This window comes from Eretmochelys imbricata, chromosome 7 (genome assembly GCF_965152235.1).
Source record: "Eretmochelys imbricata isolate rEreImb1 chromosome 7, rEreImb1.hap1, whole genome shotgun sequence".
NCBI classification, from domain to species: domain Eukaryota; kingdom Metazoa; phylum Chordata; order Testudines; family Cheloniidae; genus Eretmochelys; species Eretmochelys imbricata.
The window spans coordinates 37,275,422-37,300,544 of record NC_135578.1 but is presented as its reverse complement, the minus strand read 5'-3'; the positions used below and the strand labels follow the sequence as shown (position 1 = coordinate 37,300,544).

The window sequence follows — 25,123 nt, the reverse complement described above, 5'->3', positions numbered from 1 at the left end:
GAGGCATTCCTTCCTCTTCTCACCTCCATCTGTTTGAAATGTGGGGAGTAAGAAACTGGGCCTGAGAATGAAAGAAAAAAATTATGAGCTAGATCTTTCCCGTGACTTATTCCTAGCGTTCGGCGAAATCAGCTAGGAATATAAACATCCATACTGTATTTTGTCTAGAGACAAACAGATGGTAGTTCTGGTAGATCGGATTATTATTTACAGTGCTGTATGTTAATCCATGGCATTCACAATATTATAAATGTGATTAGACATGTCAGTGCTGTTCAGTGGTATGGGGCAATTTAGTTAACACCGAAGATCAAGTAATTCATCTTGTAAAATCTGTGGATTACAGTATGAGGTTTTAACAACTTCTGAAATTGCCTCTGTAACGAGATGTGAAATTTAAGGTAGATTGAACCAAAATCATCATCTTATTATTTATTATTTGTATTATCATAGTGCCTCAGAGCTCTAGCTCGTAGGCCAGGACCCCATTGTGCAAGGGGCTGTGCAAACACAGAACAAAAAGATGGTCCCTGCCCCATGTTGCGCTTTGATCATTTTACTGAATTTTTAAATATAGAAGTTTGTTCAAATTGATTTAGAATATTTCCTTTTCTTTTATATCAAATTTTAACATGGGTGTGGTGCTGTTTAGAAATCTGAGAAAGTTATTGTACTATATCTACCTTTCATTTTTAATATTTCACAAATGTTTTCTTCTTCTTGCAGCTGTTGTTTTGTTTGGAGAACCAGTCAGATGGGAGACTAATCTTCAACTGATAATAGATGTTCTGCTGACGGGTGGCTGTCCTGGAAAGCCACATCATCAAACCAGTCACCCACATATACCTGTGCTTGCTTGTAATATGGATCTGATGTGGATGGCTGAGGCACAGTCTCCAAGGTAGGTGAAATTGTAGCACATACGCCATGTAATGTAGACAGTTTCACCATTCGGGGCTTCTCCACATTGCTAATAAAAGGGAGTAGTCAAAATTCAAGAAGAGACAATGTTTCATACTAATTTTTCATTGAGGTAGTCATTGCCATAGGCATCAAGACCCCGAGCAGAGCTGTGCAGAAGTAACACGTCTTTGGCAAAACAGGCAAAGTGCCACATTCTGTTCTTGCAGGGTTTGCAAAAACACACATTTTTTTCCTTGCACCAAATTTTTCAGTTGTAAAAGTTAGCCTTCTTACATGAAACCTCCTTTTTCAGCCCCGAGCCATTTCTCTTCTTCCCCCAAAACACAGCATGAGGTTGCTGCTCTCCGCATCCTACCCCAAGTGCTTCCCAGTGAGTTAATGCAGTGTTCCATAGCATCCAACTGGCTTTAAAGCAGTGCTCAAATCTGCAAGTGGTACCAGTGTCCAGGAATTAATAGTATAGGTTTATTTTTTTAGTATCACCAAAAGTCCATGAAATTGAAACTCTTTATTTTATTTTCTTTGTGTAATTAGTGCAATTTGATTTGTAATAATCTCTTTTCCAGATTTGGGCATGGGACATTCATGGTTTGTTTGGAAAATATTTACAAGAAGATCACTGGCAAAGAACTGAAATATGAGGCCTTGATGGGCAAGCCTAGTGAACTGACCTATCAATATGCAGAGTACCTGATTAGGATGCAGGCAGCACAGAGACACTGGAAGAAGCCTATTCAAACTCTTTATGCCATTGGGTAAGGGATAAGATCACCAAATATGCACGTTAGGAAATTGTTTACAACACAAATAACAGCACGGAAAATTCTGTGGCTCCCACTATTTTATTCCTAGTTTGTCCTAATCTTTTGTTTTAAAAAAAAATAACTTTTTTTATTTGAAAATCTGTTGTTTATGTGAAAGTTAGTGTTGTATTCATCTCAAATGGGGACCTCCAAATGAACCTCCCTTTTCCCGAACATTTTCCTTCTTTTCCTTTTTAACTGCATTTGGAATATGAAAAATGTAACATTGCCAGTAGAAGTTACATTTTCTGTTAAACCAGATGGCTGGCACACTATGAACAAACCTTTTTCTGTGGATCAGGGTCTTCCAGGGCACTTTCAATATTTTAGGGTAAACTGTGACATCTTTCTGAATTTTATAATTCCTCCTCTTTCCTTGTCGTTTAACTGGTGTTGCATTTCTCAGTATAGGGGGATTGGTAGCAACCCCTGTGTTAACGTTGCCTAACAACCTGACACCATTAAAAAAAAAAAATGTTCTGAAGAATTTCTATAAAGATTTGGAACCTCCATGGTTTACAGCAGGACTTTGAAATTTGGGAGAGGGATAGTCATGGACAGAAGGAGGTGCCTTGTACTGTCCACCTGTAAATCCATTCAGATTTGGCCAACTTATAAGATGTCAAAAATCACCATTTTTCTTCTGTTTTTTCCTCAGTGCAGCATGTTTTGACAGCTTGCCAAAACCCCTCAATATTCCAATACATGGTGCATAAACCATCCTGGTGTTACTTCAGCATGCCATGTAGCACTTCCTGAAAGAGATTCAGACAAATTGGTGGGAGCAACTGCTTTCTCCTATCAAAATACCCTTGACCTATGGGAAAGTGCAGCGTGCTGGGGATGAGGAGACCATGAATCCCACACCAGTTCTAATAATTCTGTGCCCTTCACAACCCTTATTTATTGGGGTTTTTTATCATATCCCACTGAAAGTCTGTGCAAGCTGGGAAGAGAACCCAGAACTCTGTTATGACAGGCCCAGGTCCCAACCACTTAGCCACAGTGTACCATTTCCAATTCTTTGTGCTTAGCTATACTGTCTGTAAAATGTGGCAACACCTGAATAATGGAACCCCCTGTTTGTGTGTTACATGTCATCTTGCAGTGGCTGGTCCATGGAAGATAACAGCTTTCTGCCACCAGATGTAGTTAGTTCTTTACTTCAGTTGGTAGAAGTCTGTGCCAGTGATTTTTAACCTTTTTTCATTTGTGAGCTCCTAAAATATTTCGATTGGAGGTGTGGACCCTTTTGGAGATCTTAGGCATAGTCTTCTGACCCCCCTGGGGTCCATGCGCTCCAGGTTGAAACCACTAGTCTATGCTGAAAGTTGAGGGTTCACCCTCCCGCAATGATCAGTCGTCATGGGAAGGTTGTTAATTACACATCGTAAAATGTATTTTTTTCTTCATCTAGGAGAATACACTTACAAATTGTTAAAAGAATCTAGCTAAGGTTGCAAGTCAAGAACTCAAGTTAGGACATTGCAGAGTGAAAGTGGCCCTTGCAGCCTTAGTTCTGAACCCTTATGTGTATGTCTCAGTCTTCAATTGCATGACCACATAGCGTATTTTTCCCACTTGACTCCCTATTTCCTTAAGTGCCACAGGATGTGTCAAGGTTCCTCCCTCACTCTGAACTCTAGGGTACAGATGTGGGGACCTGCATGAAAAACCTCCTAAGCTTATCTTTACCAGCTTAGGTCAAAACTTCCCCAAGGTACAAAGTATTCCACCCGTGGTCCTTGGAATGGCCGCTACCACCACCAAACTAATACTGGTTACTGGGGAAGAGCTGTTTGGACGCGTCTTTCCCCCCAAAATACTTCCCAAAACCCTGCACCCCACTTCCTGGACAAGGTTTGGTAAAAAGCCTCACCAATTTGCCTAGGTGACTACAGACCCAGACCCTTGGATCTTAAGAACAATGAACAATCCTCCCAACACTTGCACCCCCCCTTTCCTGGGAAATGTTGGATAAAAAGCCTCACCAATTTGCATAGGTGACCACAGACCCAAACCCTTGGATCTGAGAACAATGAAAAAACATTCAGTTTTTTACAAGAAGACTTTTAATAGAAAATAGAAGTAAATAGAAATGAAGAAATCCCCCCTGTAAAATCAGGATGGTAGATATCTTACAGGGTAATTAGATTCAAAAACATAGAGAACCCCTCTAGGCAAAACCTTAAGTTACAAAAAGATACACAGACAGAAATAGTTATTCTATTCAGCACGATTCTTTTCTCAGCCATTTAAAGAAATCATAATCTAACACATACCTAGCTAGATTACTTACTAAAAGTTCTAAGACTCCATTCCTGGTCTATCCCTGGCCAAGCACAGCATACAGACAGACACAGACCCTTTGTTTCTCTCCCTCCTCCCAGCTTTTGAAAGTATCTTGTCTCCTCATTGGTCATTTTGGTCAGGTGCCAGCGAGGTTACCTTTAGCTTCTTAACCCTTTACAGGTGAGAGGAGCTTTCCCCTGGCCAGGAGGAATTTCAAAGGGGTTTACCCTTCCCCTTATATTTATGACACGCCCCCCAAATCTCAGCTAGGGTGAAACACTGGCTGGGATTTCTTCCTGGAGCTCTAGGAAAAACAGAGTTAATAAGACACATGCATCTCTAAATATACTACCAAGTACATAAAGACTAACAATATTTTCCACATCTTAAGGACGATTTTAACCAGTTGATTCTGGGAAACTTTCACGGGAGAGTGCATCAGCCACTTTGTTAGAAGCTCCTGAGATGTGTTGGATGTCGAAATCAAAATCTTGGAGAGCTAAACTCCACCGAAGAAGTTTTTTGTTAGTTTCTTTGACTGTGTGAAGCCACTTCAGTGCAGCATGGTCGGTTTGCAGGTGGAAACGCCGTCCCCAAACATATGGGCGTAGCTTTTCCAGAGCGTAGACAATGGCATAACATTCTTTTTCAGTGACTGACCAGTTGCTTTCCCTCTCAGACAGTTTTTTGCTGAGAAACACTACAGGGTGGAATTCTTGATCAGGTCCTTTTTGCATTAAAACTGCTCCCACACCACGCTCGGATGCATCTGTGGTTACTAGGAACGGTTTGTCAAAGTCTGGGGCCCTTAGTACAGGGTCAGACATGAGTGTCGCTTTAAGCTTGTTAAAGGCCTTCTGACACTTTCCGGTCCACTGAACAGCATTTGGCTGTTTCTTTTTGGTTAGGTCTGTCAGTGGGGCAGCGATTTGGCTGTAGTGCGGTACAAATCGTCTGTAATAACCGGCCAAGCCTAAGAAGGATTGAACCTGTTTCTTTGACTTTGGGACAGGCCACTTTTGGATAGCATCCACTTTGGCCTGTAGGGGGCTGATAGTTCCTTGACCCACCTGGTGTCCAAGGTAAGTCACTCTGTTTAGGCCTATTTGACACTTCTTAGCCTTAACAGTTAGTCCTGCCTCCCTTATGCGCTCAAGGACTTTTTGTAGATGTTCCAGGTGGTCTGCCCAGGAATCCGAAAATATGGCCACATCGTCAAGGTAGGCGACTGCATATTCTCCTAATCCCGCTAGGAGACCATCTACAAGTCTTTGGAAAGTGGCGGGTGCATTTCGCAGCCCGAAAGGGAGTACATTAAATTCATACAGCCCAAGATGTGTGATGAAGGCTGACCTTTCCTTGGCAGATTCATCTAGCGGTACCTGCCAGTACCCCTTTGTTAAGTCCAAGGTAGAGATGAACTGGGCCCGTCCCAGTTTCTCTAACCGTTCATCTGTGTGTGGCATTGGATAGTTGTCTGGGCGAGTTACAGCATTTAGCTTACGGTAGTCCACGCAAAAACGTATTTCCCCATCTGGTTTGGGAACTAGAACCACTGGAGATGCCCATGCACTTTCAGAGGGGCGGATTACACCCATCTGTAACATATCCTGGATCTCCCGTTCTATAGCAGTTTTAGCTTGAGGAGACACCCGGTAAGGTTGGACTCTAATCGGGTGAGCATTACCTGTGTCAATGGAGTGGTATGCCCGTTCAGTCAGTCCTGGGGTGGCTGAGAACGTTGGCGCGTAACTAGTGCACAGCTCCTGGATCTGCTGTCGCTGCATACGCCCAAGGGTCATGGAGAGGTTCACCTCTTCCACACCACCAGCACATTTCCCTTCGTAGTAGACACCTTCAGGCCACTCAGCATCATCTTCTCCCTGGGCTGTAAACTGACCAACCTTTAATTCTCTGGAATAACAGGGCTTTAGAGAATTAATATGGTACACCTTAGGCTTTCGGTTGGAGGTGGGGAATGCTATGAGATAATTAACAGCTCCCAGGCGCTCCTGGACCGTGAATGGCCCTTCCCACGATGCTTCCATTTTATGGGCCTGGAGCGCCCTTAAGACCATGACCTGGTCTCCTACTTTGAAGGAACGCTCTCTGGCATGTTTATCATACCAGGCTTTTTGCTCTTTTTGAGCATCCTGTAAGTTTTCTCTAGCAAGGGCTAAAGAGGTTCGGAGGGTGTTTTGTAGGTTGGTTACAAAGTCCAGAATGTTAGTTCCTGGAGAAGGTGTAAATCCCTCCCATTGCTGCTTCACCAACTGCAATGGCCCCTTAACCTCACGGCCATATACAAGTTCAAATGGGGAAAACCCTAAACTGGGATGTGGTACAGCTCTGTAGGCAAAGAGCAACTGCTGCAACACTAGGTCCCAATCATTGGAGTGCTCATTTACGAATTTACGTATCATGGCCCCCAAAGTTCCATTAAACTTCTCCACCATGCCATTTGTTTGATGGTGGTAAGGAGTGGCAACCAAGTGATTTACCCCATGAGCTTCCCAAAGGTTTTTCATAGTTCCTGCCAGGAAATTAGTCCCTGCATCTGTGAGGATGTCGGAGGGCCAACCTACCCGGGCAAAAATGTCTGCTAGTGCCTGGCACACACTTTTAGCCCTGGTGTTGCTTAGAGCTACTGCTTCCGGCCATCGGGTGGCAAAATCCATGAAAGTCAGTATGTACTGCTTTCCTCTGGGTGTCTTTTTCGGAAAAGGACCCAGAATATCCACAGCTACTCGCTGAAATGGAACTTCAATGATGGGGAGTGGTTGTAGAGGGGCTTTGACCTGGTCTTGGGATTTTCCCACTCTCTGGCACACCTCACAAGACTGGACATAGGTAGAAACATCCTTGCTCATTCCCTCCCAGTGGAATGACCCCCCCCAAACGGTCTTTGGTCCTGTTCACCCCAGCATGGCCACTAGGGTGATCGTGGGCTAAGCTCAAGAGCTTGGCCCGGTATTTAGTTGGAACTACCAACTGTCTCTGAGGATGCCAGTCTTCCTGGTGTCCACCAGAAAGAGTTTCCTTGTATAAAAGTCCTCTTTCTACAACAAACCTGGATCGATTAGAAGAGCTGAGAGGCGGTGGGTTGCTCCGTGCCGCCGTCCAAGCTCTCTGGAGGCTTTCATCTGCTTCCTGTTCGGTCTGGAACTGTTCCCTTGATGCTGGAGACATCAGTCCCTCATTGGATTGTGGACCTAGGCTTGGTCCCTCTGGAAGCGATATAGGGGATGGAGCTGTTTCTGTTGACTGTGCACCGCTCTCCGCTGGTGCGCTATGTTGGGATTCAGGCTCCGGCTGAGCCTCTTGTGTTGGGTTATCAGCTGCTGCCAGTTCAGGGTCGGTGGGGCCCTCTGGTGTTGAGGTTGCAAGTACTGGATTCAGTGCTGACACTGGGTCTGGTGTTGGTTGTTCGGCTGGTTCCGGTTCTGGGACTGGTTCCGTCTGGGTCTCTGGGACTGGATCCACTACTGCTGTTGCAGACATTGGCCTGGGGTCCGGGTCCATCACCTCTGACTGGGTCCTGATAGAAGTTTCCGGAACAGAGCTAGGCCTCACGGCTTGTTTAGCCTGGCTGCGGGTGACCATTCCCACCCTCTTGGCCTGCTTCACATGATTGGCCAAGTCTTCCCCCAACAGCATGGGAATGGGATAATCATCATAGACTGCAAAAGTCCATGTTCCTGACCAGCCCTTGTACTGGACAGGCAACTTGGCTGTAGGCAAATTGAAAGAGTTGGACTTGAAGGGTTGAATCGTCACTTGGATCTCTGGGTTGATTAAATTGGGGTCCACTAAGGAAGCATGGATAGCTGACACTTGTGCTCCGGTGTCCCTCCACGCGGTGACCTTCTTCCCGCCCACACTCACAGTTTCCCTCCGCTCCAAGGGTATCTGGGAAGTATCTGGGCCTGTGGACCTCTGGTGTGATTCCGGTGCAATGAACTGTAATCTGTTGGGGTTCTTGGGGCAGTTGGCCTTTACATGCCCCAGCTCGTTACATTTAAAACATCGTCCAGCTGACGGGTCACTGGGGCGAGGAGGGTTGCTGGAGAACGGGGTGGCAGGACGATAAGGGGTCTGGAGGGTTCTTTGGGAGGTAGGTGGGGCTTTGGGCGGCCCCCGGTAATAGGGTGTGGTCTGGGGTGGTCCCTTCTGGTCTCCGCTCCAACTGCGACCAGTTTTCTTCTTCTCTGCCACCTCCACCCATCTGGCTCCAATCTCTCCTGCCTCGATTACAGTTTTGGGTTTCCCATCTAGGATGTATCTTTCTATTTCCTCAGGAACACCCTCTAAGAATTGTTCCATTTGCATTAGGAAGGGCAAATTTACTGGAGATTCAACACTTGCTCCTGATATCCAGGCATCCCAATGTTTCACAATGTGGTAGGCATGTCGGGTAAATGACATGTCTGGTTTCCACCTTAGGGCTCTGAACCTCCGACGAGACTGCTCGGGTGTTATCCCCATTCTGACTCTCGCCTTGGATTTAAACAGTTCATACTTGTTCATGTGTTCTTTAGGCATTTCAGCTGCCACCTCAGCTAAGGGTCCACTGAGCTGCGGCCTCAGCTCTACCATGTATTGGTCAGTAGAGATGTTGTACCCAAGGCAGGCCCTTTCGAAGTTTTCTAGGAAGGCCTCAGTATCATCGCCTGCCTTGTAGGTGGGGAACTTTCTGGGATGGGAAGTGGTACTTGGAGAAGGATTACTAGGGTTTGTTGGGATATTCTGCTGAGCCTTTATCTTCTCCATCTCCTCCACATACTTCCTCTCTTTTTCCTTCTCCTCCAGTTCTTTGTCCCTCGCTTCCATAGCTCTCCTGTGAGCAGCCGCTTGGTGTTGTTCTGCCTCCCTTTCTTGTTCCTTCTTCAGCTGCATGAGTTCTATCTGTCTTTCATGTTCCCTTTGTCTTTCCTCAGCCTGAAATTTGGCTAATTCGAGCTGTAGTCGAGCCGCGGATTTTGCCATTCTAACCTCTCTGTTTTTAACTAACTTTACACCCGAGGTTTAGAAATAAACAAACAAAACTTGGCTGTAAAATTTTGCTGTGCTGGAATAGAATACCTATTCTCTGATAGTGATTGTCAGCCTACAGAAAAAGACAATTCCCTTGTCTCTGCTCTGGGCCCAAATTAAAGCAAAAAACCTCCAACTACTTGGAAACCTGCTTACCCAGCCCAAAGAAAAAAAAAATTCCCTTTCAAACCTGTGCTCCTTGTAAAACAAAAAAAATCAAAATCCTAAAAAAAACACCCTGCCACTTTTGTCTCCAGGCAAATGGGTAGAGCACACCCCCCCTATTTACTTTTTGGAAGAAAAGAAAAAAAAAAAACTCTGGGTTGGAAGACTGTGAATTTCCCTGCAGGAGTTAAGTACCCTGCCTCCAGGCAAAGAAAACCTGCAATTCACAAAGATAATCCCCTTTTGTCTCTGCTTGGCCACAAAGCAGAGAAAAACAATCTGCTTTCAGTTTCAACTGCTTTCTGGACTTCCTTTCCAAAGGAAAAAATAATTTCTTTTTAAAATCTGTATTTCTAGTTCAAAAAATCTCAACTGGATCTCAAAATGATTTCAGGTTAATCCCACCACTATGCCACCATGTCAAGGTTCCTCCCCCACTCTGAACTCTAGGGTACAGATGTGGGGACCTGCATGAAAAACCTCCTAAGCTTATCTTTACCAGCTTAGGTCAAAACTTCCCCAAGGTACAAAGTATTCCACCCGTGGTCCTTGGAATGGCCGCTACCACCACCAAACTAATCCTGGTTACTGGGGAAGAGCTGTTTGGACGCGTCTTTCCCCCCAAAATACTTCCCAAAACCCTGCACCCCACTTCCTGGACAAGGTTTGGTAAAAAGCCTCACCAATTTGCCTAGGTGACTACAGACCCAGACCCTTGGATCTTAAGAACAATGAACAATCCTCCCAACACTTGCACCCCCCCCTTTCCTGGGAAATGTTGGATAAAAAGCCTCACCAATTTGCATAGGTGACCACAGACCCAAACCCTTGGATCTGAGAACAATGAAAAAACATTCAGTTTTTTACAAGAAGACTTTTAATAGAAAATAGAAGTAAATAGAAATGAAGAAATCCCCCCTGTAAAATCAGGATGGTAGATATCTTACAGGGTAATTAGATTCAAAAACATAGAGAACCCCTCTAGGCAAAACCTTAAGTTACAAAAAGATACACAGACAGAAATAGTTATTCTATTCAGCACAATTCTTTTCTCAGCCATTTAAAGAAATCATAATCTAACACATACCTAGCTAGATTACTTACTAAAAGTTCTAAGACTCCATTCCTGGTCTATCCCTGGCCAAGCACAGCATACAGACAGACACAGACCCTTTGTTTCTCTCCCTCCTCCCAGCTTTTGAAAGTATCTTGTCTCCTCATTGGTCATTTTGGTCAGGTGCCAGCGAGGTTACCTTTAGCTTCTTAACCCTTTACAGGTGAGAGGAGCTTTCCCCTGGCCAGGAGGAATTTCAAAGGGGTTTACCCTTCCCCTTATATTTATGACAGGATGAATGCCACTGACAGAATGAACCAGGGCTGTGAAGTGAATGTGGACTCCTGTCTCACTTCCAAATGCTGGAAGATGTATGAGATGTGTGGGAAAACTTCATTCTGGCATTTCCCAACTTTAGACTGCTTGACTTTGAAAACCAATAACATTTCCTTAACTTTTTTGTATGTACTAATAGTTTCTGTAGAAGAATTTGGAGTAATTTATACACAACTCCTTTTTCCCCAATTAAAAGTTTCATTTTCTGAAGCAGGCTGTGCAAGTATTTAAGGAAAAGGTGTTTGATTTTTAGATTGTTGGTATATACTATTGGCAAGGACTGATAATAAATGCATGTTTTTTTCTCGTCCGCTGTCTGCATTAGCAAGAATTATTCGTATCTGTAATGTCTCATGAATAAGGCTGCATGTCTGTCACGGAAGTCATGGATTTCATGACTTTCCGTGACTTCTGCAACGGCTTGTACTGGCTGAGGGGCTTCCCGAGCCAGGCATGTGTGGGGCGGCGCATACCTGTGGGAGGCTACCCGGATCCAACTGGCATGTCCCTGTAGCTCCTAGGCGGAGAGGCCAAGGGGCTCCGCACACTGCCCACAGGCGCTGCCCCTGCAGCTCCCATTGGCTGCAGTTCGTGGCCAGTGAGACCTGTGGAGCCGGCGCTTGTGGCGGGAACAGCGCGCAGAGCCCTCTTGGCTGCCCTTCGCCTAGGAGCTGCAGGGACACGCCGATCGGAACAGAGTAGGGAGCCTGCCATCCTTGGCAACCCCCACCCAGCATCAGCAGGAGTTCTGGGCCGTGCGCTGCCTCCCACCCCTCCCCCACCCAGTAGCAGCAGGGGGCCTTCCTCCCCAGCACCTGCAGCACCCCGCCCCAAGTTTTAGTTAGTGGTATAGAGTAAAAGTTATAGCCAGGTCACAGGCCATGGATTTTTTTTTATTGCCAGTGACCTGTCCATGACTTTTACTAAAAATACCCGTGACTAAAACGTAGCTTTACTCATGAATGATGAACAAGATATAATAAAAATAGCTATTATTGGGCTGACTTTTTTCCCTATCTATCGTTATCAGATACTTCACATATTTTCATGTATTTGTGTGGGGAAATGGAATTCTGTTTACCAAAACTTTGCAAAAAATATTTTAGATACATCTGAAGTCTGCTAATTTGACTGTGCTTTGCTGATGAAACCATATTTTTGGCTTTCCAGGGACAACTTAATGACTGATATCTATGGTGCTAACCTTTATAATCGTTACCTTGAAGAGAAGAATTCCAGAAAAGGTTCCAAAGGGCGTATCCAGGCCAAAGTTGCTGCTGGGACCAGGTCTGCCACTATTTCTCAGGATGATGAAATAAACCACACTTGGCAAAACGAGCTAGCACCTGCTACTGTCACCAGTTGTAGGTCTGTTCTTGTTTGTACTGGGGTTTACAATCCTCACACAGAGGTGCCCTCTGATACCAGGGAGAGTATAACTGAGACTGTGTTCCATGGTCACAGAGATTTTAGATTTGATCCTGCTTTGGTAGAGCCAGACCATATTGTACCAGATGTTGATGCTGCTGTAGATCTGATCTACCAACTGGAGAATTTTGCACCTAATCAAGATACTAGAACTTTTTAAGGATTACACTAGGTAATTGTCCAAAAGCACATCAGGATTTTTACAGCACAATACAAAATTTTGGTTTCTAACATGTTTAACCCTTTAACCTCAATATTTTAAAACACTTTCCCGAACTCGTGTCTCCTACGTAGCACAGCAGAACTGGCCTTGTTTGTCATAATTACCTCCTGACAGTAATGTTATGAGGAAAGTAGAATTTCCATGTATTTTAAAATTTATTAATCATGTTTCTGACATTTCTTCTGTCAATTGTATTTAACTGCAAACAATGCAGGTGGTACCAGAGAGGTGCAACAATGCATAGTTTTTTTACTTGAAACTTCAAACCAGTGTGGTCTCTAACCTGCCTTAGGTTTAATATGCAGCTGAGTTTGTCATGTGTCTAAGTATCTCATATTTTTTTAACAGGTGACTATTCCCATGGCTTTTTGTTTTAAACAGTGATTTAATTTATTTAGTCTGTTACCATTTTTATAAAACACTTCAGCTGTTTTAACACAAAGAGATTGTCTTCTGAAATATTATTTATAGCTTGCTCCAGTTATAACACTGTAGGTCTACTTGCAAAGCATGCTTTGCACATGTCCTATGTTGCATGAGCAAAAATAGCCAAACTAACTAGATGGACCAGTGATTCTATCCATGATTATATCATTGGACCAGTGACATAGAAACATCAGTTAATTGCAGGAAATGCAAGTTCAGTTGCAACTTCATACACAGAATCTTCTCTGGACTGGAAACTCTTTTTTTATAGATGAAAATCCCAGGATCTGCAGCTAACTGTGTTTTTGTTTTGTTTTCTTATACGGGTGAGACATTAGATCTGCTCTCTTTAAATAGGAACCTGTTCAGTGAAAAGGCCTTCTGGCCAACTTTTCTTTTCACATCTTCAATTAAATTAGCAGCATGAAATCAAGAAAGCTGTAAAGTCATTGAGTGATGGGGAGAGAATATTTATGATGTCAAATATTTTCAAGCAGTGTTTTTATTACTCTTTACAAACTTTTTGAGTCCATTCTCTACCATCATCACTGCTGATTCAGTCACTCCTAATGTTGCCATAAACAGACTCTAACAAATATTAACAGAATCTAGTCTTCTAGATTTAATTATTTTGATTCGAGTCGAGTAGGTTTCCTGCTCCTTCACTGGAAAAAGCACAACAGCAATACTGTGTGCTTGTGCCTTGCCTTTACTGGTTCTTTCTGTTGTGACTAACCAGATGTGCCTCTTTCCTTAGCAGTATGCTGTGCCATCTAAGTGTACCACATACTTATATATAAAGACTATGGTTAGGGAATTTTGAAATGCCAGGATTATACTAAAGCTCTGCCACATTTTAGTACTGAAGCGTGTTGCAGAATTCTTTAACTCCCAGTGCAGGAAAGTGGCCTCAACATACATCATGGAGAAGAGTGTGGAGATTGATGAAGAACAACAGAAAACAGTCTAGTCAATGTTTGTTTTTGTGTGTGAGGTTTTCACATATTTAAAAAGAGCTCACACCTACAGAAGTACCTTCCAGCACCTAGTCTGATGTACAGCTTATGCAAGAATAATGTATGCAGCTTGTCCAAACCAACTAAAATATTAACTCGCGCTTCAGCTGTTTGGAAAACATTTAGTCATATTAGAGATGTAGCAAAATACTTAGCATAATACAGTTGCTAACAAAACTTTCTTCTACCTTTTGCAGTCAATTAAGCTTTAACTGAAAGTAAGGAATTTATTGGCATTGAAGCTCCTTAGCAGTTTAAATGTCTGGGAGAGGTCTTGTTTGTTCATTTGGATCTGTTTTTAACTTAGTGCACACGAAGGTGATACGCTAAGAAAAAATATAATCCTTTGACTTCTGTGGCTTCTGTTCATCCTGGGGAGGGTGCAGAATCCAAACTAGTGTGAAAGAAGTGTTGTACAAGCAATAAATGCCACCCAAATGCTCTGAAACCCTTTGCCAATTAACTACAATTGGGCAGTGTCTCAAGTACTGTAAATTAAACTAAAATATAGTGATCCCATGTTTGGGAACTGGATAACTAAAATCAAGATGCGGAAATCCCCAAAGGATAATCTCCAAATGGTCTTCACAGTGGAGCGAGGGCCTTAGTTTACAGGTCTGCATGGTAACTACATGCAATGGAGCATTGCTTTTAATTATTCCCCTGAGGACTCAAATTAATATATCAGACATAGGAAAAGACCAGGAACATGAGTTTAACCATTTCTAGACAATTCCAAGGCAAGCACTGAAACTGACATTCTATACCTGTTGGGGCTAACCTTTGAGAGGTGCTTTTTCCTTGTTCTGCCCCATTATCTGTGTTTTCAGTATCTCTTTCTTCCACCTGTCTCAGGTTCCTACTCTCATTACACTGGAATTGGCAGTGTTTCACACGCATTGCTCCTATGGCATCTAAACCCTATGTTAAGCAGGCTACAGTGCAGGTATAGTAGCATCTGCAGATTTAAAATTTAGTACTAAAACAGCTAGAAGAAGGTTAGTGTTTGAATTCCCATAAAGAACTTGCTCCTCATTTCTCTGAATGTTTTATTCTTCATCTTTGTACCTTTTGAAAAATAGTGTATCCTGTACTGATTTTTACTGAAATAAAACTGACAGTATTTTTAATCCCAAATTATGTGTGCTCTTCACTTTTGTAGAATCTGTGCTTTCTTTGAATTTGGAAAATAGCTCAAAAAGAGGAGTGCATCAGGATTTAAATATTTAAAACAAATATATGTGAATAGTTTTTGAATGTCTCCCTGTGCACCACCAGTGAAGGATTGGTTCATAAACTGAAAAATAAGAATTCTCAATTTGAAATCCTTGGCTAGATAAAATGATACAAAATAGATAATTCCTTTCATTGTACTTCCTACATTTGTTAAGCTAGAGTTGTGCTAGTTTTAAGAATAGCTGATACTCCTTGTCTGTTCATTAAGTGAAGAATTTCTTTAATTGTGGATAATTTGTAGAAAATTTTAATTTTTTTAGTTATTTTTTAGATCAAGAGAACTTGACTCTTAAGATCTACTTAGGTGAGCAAACCAGAGGTTTTTGGGGTTGTGGTTTTTTGTTTTTTAATATATTTTCTTTTCCCAGACTCCATGTTGGGAAAGTGTAATGAGAGAGGTCCTTCAAACAAAAGCCAAGTCTTAAGTGCTGCCCATGCTGTGATATATAGTAATCTAGTCTATTTAAGAGAATGAATGAGTTTCACAATGCAATCTTTTAAATTTGTCCATATTTTTAGTGTAGACTTTTATGGTGAGATGAAAGTATACATAACACAATCTCTCCAGTGTTGGCGTCAATGGAAACTTTTGGGAAAGAGTACTGATAACCGCTATCAGGAATCATGCCCTTTTTTTGTGAAGCATTTGGGGGGGAGTACCCCTACATGCTCTGTAAGTATATTCCTGAAATCTAACACTTGTAAGTCTACAAAATCTTTGCCATAAAGTGGAGATCTAAAACAGATCCTGAACCTTATTCTGCAAATTTTAAGAGGCTGAGTAGACCGTTTTTCTAGACTGACTTACTGCCAGATTTAGGAGCCATCACTACAAAGAACAGAAAGTAGGGATGCAGAAAGAAATGAAAAGTACAAAGCATGAAGGAGCTGATCTGTCTGTCTCGCTCTTAAATCCATGAGTTAGGGCCCTGCTGCTTAGGAAACAGGTGAGGGCTCAACTTGATAAACTGGGTGAGCACAGAGAAGTGGGTTGTAGTACTGGTGTTTAGAAAGCAGTTAATGCCCAATTGGGTGAGACTGGCAAACTGGCTAATTCCCAAAGGTGCTACTGAAAGCAGTGTGAGCATGGGGAAGGGGATGTAACAGGGCTGTTTCTTTAGAGCCCTGCCTTGCTTTGCACACACTTTCCAACTGTAGCCTTCCCCTCCCCCCATTATTTGTCCAGGAAGCAGATTGGTGATGAAAATAAGTCAAGGACGGAGAACAGCTGGGGGCATGAAAGAACCACGGTGAAGTCCTAAATGATCCTGAATAGGAAGGTAAATGAAGCCTACTTGACGGGGGAGGTGTGGGATGCCTGTGTGTAGGGAAGGAGAAGGAAGTTCAACCTCCTGACTCAGTGGGGAAGAAGGGCTAATAAATTGCTGATTGCTGGTTCTTGATGCCAGCTTCTATCAAATTCACTCCCTTTCATTGCAGAACACTGAGGGTGAATATCCTCTGCTGTGATAGGCTGAAGCTTGCTGCTGAGCAGTGTACCTGTGCCAAAGCTGTCACTGTTCTGTTGAAAACTGCTGCAGTGATCTCCTTCAAGGCAAGCGTGTTGAAGTAATTATGGGACTCTATAGGCCTGCTTTACTTAAAGCAGTTAGCATGGGTTGGTCCCAATGAGGACCTTGCACTTAAGACTGTACCTCCTTGAACTGAATGAGAAGTTCCGGATCACGTAGTGCCTGGAAACTTGGGCTTAAGTTCAAATGTGAATGCTGTGGAAAGCTGATAAGGCCATGGGAGGCTTTCTGGGTGGGTTTGCCCTGGCCCTGCTAACATGGAATTTGCTCTTTGGCTTGATAATGCCATAGAGACATTAGCAAAGACCATTAACCAAGCTTCCAGATGAGGTATCCGGCTGCCTGCACACGTTTTTTAGGGCTGTAAGAACACTTGACAAGATGCTGTCTGCAGCTCACGCCCCACTGCATGGATTCTCGTGAGACAAGGGTATTACTACCTCAAGCTGAGTCAAATTCTCTGCTAGCACCTCCCTGCACTGATGATTACAGTTGGCAGCTGCTAGTCAGTTCTTTGCTGCTGCTAATGGAGGGGCACTTCATGTTTTCCACCAAGAGTACAAAGAGCCGGGGGTGGTGGTGAGGTTCTTTGAGTATGCAGTAAACTGGGGGCTCCTCCGATTGCTGCTGCCTCTGCATTATGCAGCTGATGCAATGATGCTGGGGGGGAGGGCGGAAGGACCCTTCAAGTACCCATGCTATTGTGGCAAGGCTCTGGTCTTCCCTTGCTCCCAGGCTCTCACATGGCTCTCTGCCAAATCTCCTCTCCTTCAGCATGGTGCTGTCAATCATCCTGGCCCCTCCAGCCCTTGCTGACTCCTCAGCCTCAGATGCTGTCGATGCTCCATCCCACAGCCCCTTTTCTCCTCTTCCGCACATGGTTCTCAGCCCTTCCCCTTTTGGTGGTGCTGCTGCGGCCTGGTATGCCTGGGTGCTGCACCAAGCCCTTCTGTCCCTGCACAGTGGCCATGTCTCCCTGCTCCCTTACAGCACTGCTCAGCTATCCATACCTGTTCAGACCCCCATATTTCCTCCATGCCCCCTCTCCACAAACACACACCCCAGATCAATTCTTGCTGCCCACTCTGCTGAGTGAGCTGGAGAGTTACGTTCTTAAGGATGGGCTTGTTTCTCTGCCAAAGTTAGTAACTATTTTTTAAAGAAAAGATGATTGAGAATTCATTTGGCCAATGAAGGGTAAGTCTGTTGAATTTGGAGACTAAATGTAAATATTGATGTGAAAGAGAGAGATGATATTCTTGCTCTAAGTGCAAATCTGAGCACAGCCTTAACTATAGCTCTACTAGGAACCTCCATCACTCAATGGCATGACATGTTTGTATAAGGTTCTTCTGCTGTCCTGTAGCTAAGAACATAAGAATGGTCATACTGGGTCAGATCAAAGGTCCATCCAGCCCAGTATCCTGTCTGCTGACAGTGGCCGAAGCCAGGTGCCCCAGAGGGAATAAACCTAACAGCTAATGATGATCCAAGTGATCTCTCTCTTGCCATCCAGCTCCACACTTTGACCAACAGAGGCTAGGGACACTGACAGAGGCTAGGGACACCAGCTGTTTGCGGTCTGATAACACTTCTGCACAGTGACAAGTCAATTAATCAGTTTTGCTTATAAAAGTCTCATTCCAGTTGTCTTGTGTCCTCATCCCAAATTTATACCACACATGAGGTCCTGGAGCCTCCACCTGCCCTGAGCAGGGAGCTGGGGTGCCTGAGAGCAGCTCTGGCCTGTGTCCCCGCCCCCAGGGCATGCTGCCCAGGGCAGGTGGTGGGTCCAGGGCCCCCACAGCGGCGCAGGCTTCTTGGGCAGCTCTTACTACTGCCCAGCCCCCGTCCTCTGGCCAGGCCAGAAGCTGGACCTTGGTGGGGAGAGGAAGCTGGGGGTGGGGCCTCGTGGTGGGGGCGGACAAAGGCCCACCTCAGCCCCTCCTCCCCCCACCGAGAAGAGGCTGGCGCTGCCTTGAGTCTTGGGCAGGCGTGGAGCAGCACCCCAGGAAATCCGTGACAAATGCTTCCCAGAGTTATTCATCTTGGGACTGAGATTTGAACTCTGCATTTCGGGACTTTCCCCCTCAACTTGGGACAGGTGGCCACCCTATTTCTTCTACACAGACGCTTAGAAACACAACATGAACAACCCAAGGACAAACCACCAGAATTTTTAAAGCGGATGTTGGCACAGCTAATTGCAAGCACAAAAGTTTTGCGCTCTGCTGCTGCTGACAGTATGAAGGCCCTTGAAGTATCATACTTAGTGAATTACAGAGTTGCAAAGTTAGGGAAACCTCACACCGTATCAGAGGAACTAATACTACTTGTGGCTGCAGACACGGTAAGTACTATGCTTGGAAAGAAGGCACAAAAATTAATTCAGTTAGTGCCATTATCAAACAACACGGTGTCACATTGAATTGATGACATGGCCAACGATGTCCTAACTCAGTTAACAGTGTCAGTGGCCACCAATTCTTTGCTCTGTAGCTGGACAAATCCACAGATATGAATCATAGAATATCAGGGTCAGAAGGGACTTCAGGAGGTCATCTAGTGCAACCCCCTGCTCAAAGCCGGACCAATCCCCAACTAAATCATCCCAGCCAGGGCTTTGTCAAGCCTGACCTTAAAAACATCTAAGGAAGGAGATTCCACCACCTCCCTAGGTAACCCATTCCAGTGCTTCACCATCCTCCTAGTGAAAAAGTTTTTCCTAATATCCAACCTAAACCTCCCCCACTGCAACTTGAGACCATAACTCCTTGTTCTGTCATCTGCTACCATGGAGAACTGTCCAAATCCATCCTCTTTGGAACCCCCTTTCAGGTAGTTGAAAGCAGCTATCAAATCCCCCCTCATTCTTCTCTTCTGCAGACTAAATAATCCCAGTTCCCTCAGTCTCTCCTCATAAGTCATGTGTTCCAGTCCCCTAATCATTTTTGTTGCCCTCCGCTGGACATTTTCCAATTTTTCCACATCCTTCTTTTAGTGTGGGGCCCAAAACTGGACACAGTGCTCCAGATGAGGCCTCACCAATGCCAAATAGAGGGGAACGATCACATCCCTCCATCTGCTGGCAATGCTCCTACTTATACAGCCCAAAATGCCGTTAGCCTCCTTGGCAACAAGGGCACACTGTTGACTCATATCTAGCTTCTCGTCCACTGTAACTCCTACATCCTTTTCTGCAGAACTGCTGCCTAGCAGTTCGGTCCCTAGTCTGTAGCGGTGCATGGGATTCTTCCATCCTAAGTGCAGGACTCTGCACTTGTCCTTGTTGAACCTCATCAGATTTCTTTTGGCCCAATTCTCTAATTTGTCTAGGTCCCTCTGTATTCTATCCCTACCCTCCAGCGTATCTACCACTCCTCCCAGTTTAGTGTCATCTGCAAACTTGCTGAGGGTGCAATCCACGCCATCCTCCAGATCATTAATGAAGATGTTGAACAAAACCAGCCCCAGGACCGACCCTTGGGACACTCTGCTTGATACTGGCTGCCAACTAGACATGAAGCCATTGATCACTACCTGATGATCTAGCCGGCTTTCTATCCACCTTATAGTCCATTCATCCAGCCCATACTACTTTAACTTGCTGGCAAGAATACTGTGGGAAACCGTATCAAAAGCTTTGCTAAAGTCAAAGAATAACATGTCCACTGCTTTCCCCTCATCTACAAAGCCAGTTATCTCATCATAGAAGGCAATTAGATTAGTCAGGCATGACTTGCCCTTGGTGAATCCATGCAGACTGTTCCTGATCACTTTCCTCTCCTCTAAGTGCTCCAAAATGGATTCCTTGAGGACCTGCTCCATGATTTTTTACATGGCAGGCTTAGATCACCTTCTAGTGTATGTGCAGTACATTTATGAAGGTGCACTACAGGAGGACATTTTGTTTTGCCTCTTGCTGCCTACCAGAACAATAGCTGAGGAGATTTCCTCGTTGCTTGACAGCTTCATAAATCAACATATCATCTGGTCATGAGGTATTGGCATATGCACTGACAGAGCAAAGCCAATGACTGGAAGGCCCAGTGGGGTAGTGATATGTGTCAGATCAGTCGCTCCCAATGTGATGTGGTGCATTGCAGCATACACAGGGAAGCACTTGCTGCTAAAAGCATGCCAATCAACTTGAAGGAGGAGCTGGACAATACGGGGAGGATGGTAAACTTTATAAAAGCTCGACCCTTAAATCCCAGAATCTTTTCTGCTCCATGTAATGAGATGGGAAGCGAGCACATCAATCTATTGCTCCACACATGGAGGTTTGATGGCTGTCCCGGGGCAAGGTCTTGGCACATTTCTTTGAACTTCACTTTGAGATCAAGGTATTCTTTACAGACCACCCATTCCCACTCTTTCACTGACACGGCCTGGCTCTCACAACTGGGATTCTTGTCAGATATAGTCTCTTGCCTGAATGAGCTAAATCTAGGATTTCGAGGGCTGAATGCAACCATCGTCAATGCCCAGGACAAAAATGAGTCAATGACAAAAAAGCTGGAATTCTGGGGTCGCTGCATGGAGGAAAATAACACTGAAATTTTCCCAAACATGCATGAATTCCTGACAGTGAATGAACTGCAGTTGCAGGACAGTGTTAAAGGTGATATCAAGCAATGTCTTACTGAACTGGTGAGAGAGTTATGTGAGTACTTTCCCTCAATGGGAAATATAAACAGATGGGTCCACTACCCTTTCACAAGTTTTTCTGTAGTACTCATGCTGCAAGACTTGTCAATAAAAGAACAAGAGAATCTCCTGGACATCTCAGCTAATGCCAGACTCAAGAGTGAGTTTGAACAAAAACAGTTGGCTAATTTTGGATCCAAATGCGAGCAGAGTTCCCCGACTTATCAGATAGGGCTGTCAAGGTTTTGATGCCGTTTGCTACAACTTACCTGTGTGAAAGTGGTTTTTCATCACTCACTGGATGGAAATCAAAGTATCGTCAGTACCTTTGTGTAGAAAACAACTTATAACTCAAACTATCACCTATCACTCCAAATATTATAGGCCTGTGCTTGGACAAACCACTTCAGCTGTCACATTAATGGTGAGTAGTACTAGTAAGCCATTTTTAAGTTGGTCAAAAGAAATCATACATTCAAACTAAAACCATAAATTTATATGTATTATTATAGTCCTATATATTGTGTGTGTATATGTGTATTATAATTTGTACATTTTGTACAATGCTTGGGCATTAAAAGGGTTAAAATATAAAACCTGTATTCTGCTAGTGGTATGTGGGCAACTTTCGATCCGGAAGTGGGTATGCAATATGAAAAGTTTGGGAACCTAGAGGATTACTTCTGTGTTCACATCAGTTGCCCTCTTCCCCAGAGATTTAGCAGAAGGAAGTGAAATGGCTTGAACAAATGGTCTGACTTTTTTGTGACCTCAGCTCTGACTGTTTAGTACTGCGAGAAGATCCTTGTGTGGCTGCAAAGGGCACTGCTTTCTAGAACATTCCATAAACATTCCATAAGCTTAGCAACACTGGCAATGAGCATGACATAGATTACTGGGCAGTTATAGGGTGACCAGATGGCAAGAGTGAAATATCAGGACACATTGGGTGAGTGAGGGGTGGGGGGAGAGGAAGGAGGAGAGCCACAGGTGCACAGCCCCGACCGGAGCCATGAGAGGGGGCGCACAGCCCTAGGAAGCTGCAAGTGGGGTGTATGGCCCCTGCTGCAGCCTGCACCACAAGCCACAGGGCAAGGACTCATGGCCCCAGCTCCAGTCCCCAACAGAAGCCACGGGGCCAGGAGCACAGGGCTCCAGCTCCAGCCCCCGGCTGAAGCTTCAGGACAGGGGCCCAGGATCCTGGTTGCAAAGTCAGACCCAGTTGCAGGGCAGGGGAACGAAGGGTCCCAGTTCTAGCCGTGGCTCCAGCCCCAGCCGCAGTCACAGGGGGGAGGCCCACAGTCCTGCCTTCAGCCCCAGCTTCAGCGTTACACCTGAAAACAACCTGAAAAACCAAAATTGCCAGTATTAACAGATCACAATCGGGTTTAATGGGACATTCCCAATTGACTAATTTTCTATTTCACTACCAAATGTTAAAATGTTACCTGAATTTCGGGACAAATGGCGTCCCGATTGTACATCGAGCAGATGTCCGCCGCCAGGTGCAATCCCTGCTTGCCAATGTGGGTAAGTGAACTGGGCAGCAGCTTAGCAGTGCGCAGCCCCGGCCTGTCCTGGGGGGAATCAGCACGTGCAGAGGCAGGTGCCTCCTTTCCTTGGCTCTGCCATGAGCTAGGTGGACCGGTCTGCACACACTTTGCTGCAGCGAGCCCGGGCCACGCTACTGGCTCAGCCCAGCTGACACTCACCTCGGGGACCTGCCGGCTGCTTCCCAGGAGCCGCCCAGGTAAGCACTGCCAGGACCCATGCCTGCACTCCCTACCCCCACCTTCAGCTGAGGAGGAGAGCAGCGGGAAAGGTGGGGCTGGCCAGGGGCAATGGGGTACAGTGGTCCGCCTGGCCCTGTGCTACCAGCATGCCCCGTCCTGTTGGGGGTGGGCCCATGCTGCGCCACACAGCTCCCCTGCCCAGCACCCGCTGGATCCACTATGCCCTGCACCCCTTGAACTCACTATGCCCAGAGCCCCCCCCACACATTTCCACCACAAATGCACACTGCTGTGCACACCACCACCCCTGCCCAGTGTCCCCCCACACCACAGCTGCCCAGCACCCCACACAGAACCCCCCACTCGCTAGTTTCCCAATACACACAGATTTCTCCTCTCTCCCTCCCAGTGCCCTTCCCCACAACTAAACAATGCCCCACACAGATCTTCCCCACTGCCCAGCACCCCCCAACAGGTCCCCACTGCCTAGCACCCCAAAACACACAAACCTCCCCCACTGCCCAGCGCCCTCAACACCCTCACAGCCCAGCACCCCACACACACCTCCCAGACACTCACTCCATCATACCCTGCCTCTTCCCTGGCCGCACTCACCAGCCCTGCTGGGAGGTCTCTGGCTCCTAGGGTCAGAGCAGCGAGGGGGGTCTCCAGACTCTCCATGTGCTGCGCCTGCCACAAGTGCGAACTCTGTGGCTCCCATTGGCTGGGAAAAGGGCCAATGGGAGCTGCTGGAGCCGCAGAATGGGGCTTGCAGGTGGGAGCAGCCCGCAGAGCCCCCTACCCTAAGAGCCAAAGGGACCTGCCGGGGGGCGAGGTGGGGAGTCCTGGCGGTGCTTACCTGGGGCAGCTCGCAGGAAGCATCCGGCAGGTCCCTCTGGCTCCTAGGGTTGGGTCGGTGGGGGGGGGTGGGGTGGAAGGCTCTCTGCCCGCTGCCGGTGCCTGCAAGCCCCGCCCCCGCAACTCTGATTGGGCAGGAGGGAGCCGGTGCAGCACACGGAGACCCCCTCCATCTCTGTGCATAGGGGCCGCCCACATTGCAGGCCGCTGCTGGTGGGTGGGTGCCGGGAGCTGCCCCAGGAAGTGATGCCAGCCTGGGACTTTGGTGCGCGCGGTGACTCATGGTGAGTAGTCCCCAATATTGGGACAAAGGGCGTCCCGACTGATGTGCGGTCGGGACATGGGACAAATGTCTTAAAATTATACCTGCATCTGGTCACCCTAGGTAGTTAGTTTTCTTTTTTAAAAGCACAAAACTGATCGTCAGAGTTGCAGAGATTAAGCAAACCTTTGTCAATAACTTGATGAGTTTAGAAACATGACAAGTGTAGCTAAAGCTGAATACATCACATATTTTTACCTAGGAGAGCTACCTCTCACTGGGCCAGAGAGTTTATTTAGCGTCTGTTTTGTATGGCACCAGATTTATTATCTACTAGGGGGCAATAGAGGAAAGTTATTGTCAATCCCTCCAGTGTGCTATTCTGGTGCTTTTTCTGGCCTGCCTTGCCTTGCAGAGGCATGGTTGGTTTGGCTTTTACAGTAGGATAATATGCAGTACTGGATTTGGGTTTTTTTTGTTCCAATAGTAGAATATGGAAGGAGAATGAGCATCATGCTGGCTTGTGGGATAGTGAAGAGAGGGCCATAAACAAGTATGATGAGCAGATTTTGAGTGCAACAGACAGTGAGAGTTTGTTTTTGAATTAAAAAAAGGGGCAGCGGACAAGGGAGAGTGAATGAAAGTAGCAAAAAGGAAGATAAGACAGACTTAAAGGTAAATGAGCTACATATAGAAAGGAAAATGGTTTTGCTTATCCTTAGAAAATGATTGGGTTTTTTTGGAACAAGCCCTAGACTTTAATTCATTATGGAGTCACTCTAGCAGCTCTGTAGTTAAGGTTGCATTTTTAATTTAAAACAGGGTCCTCTTAATTAAACATGAAAATGCCCCATCATTGTCAAACACTGACTATTTCAATATGAAAGGGTGATTGTTGTACAGATGAGGAGCTTCTGGCCGTAGCTGGGTATTAGAGTAAGCAGGTGCAAGGCATGTGTGATTGATGTGGATGTTAATTTTGCTTTAACTGGTAATTTTCTTGAATATATAGCATTTCGTTAATAGGAAATGCACTTGAGCAACCTTACCTCTAAAGGTAACAAACTTTTTTGTGTGAGTAGATGAAAGATGATCATTCTCTATTAAATTCTGCAGCTTTTTAGAATAATTTCTGTAGTACCCTTTTGGTT

General features: G+C 45.3%; 1 protein-coding gene across 1 annotated transcript in view; it reads left to right on the top strand.

Moving 5' to 3' along the window:
• LOC144267974 (haloacid dehalogenase-like hydrolase domain-containing 5) overlaps positions 1-14,829 on the top strand; it is a 43,236-nt gene extending 28,407 nt beyond the window's left edge. The window contains exons 6-8 of the mRNA XM_077822458.1: positions 727-901; positions 1,491-1,679; positions 11,779-14,829. Coding sequence (XP_077678584.1) covers positions 727-901; positions 1,491-1,679; positions 11,779-12,196 — 782 coding nt within the window. The 3' untranslated portion in view covers positions 12,197-14,829. The remainder of the gene's footprint in view (positions 1-726; positions 902-1,490; positions 1,680-11,778) is intronic.
• Positions 14,830-25,123: the final 10,294 nt, after the last annotated feature.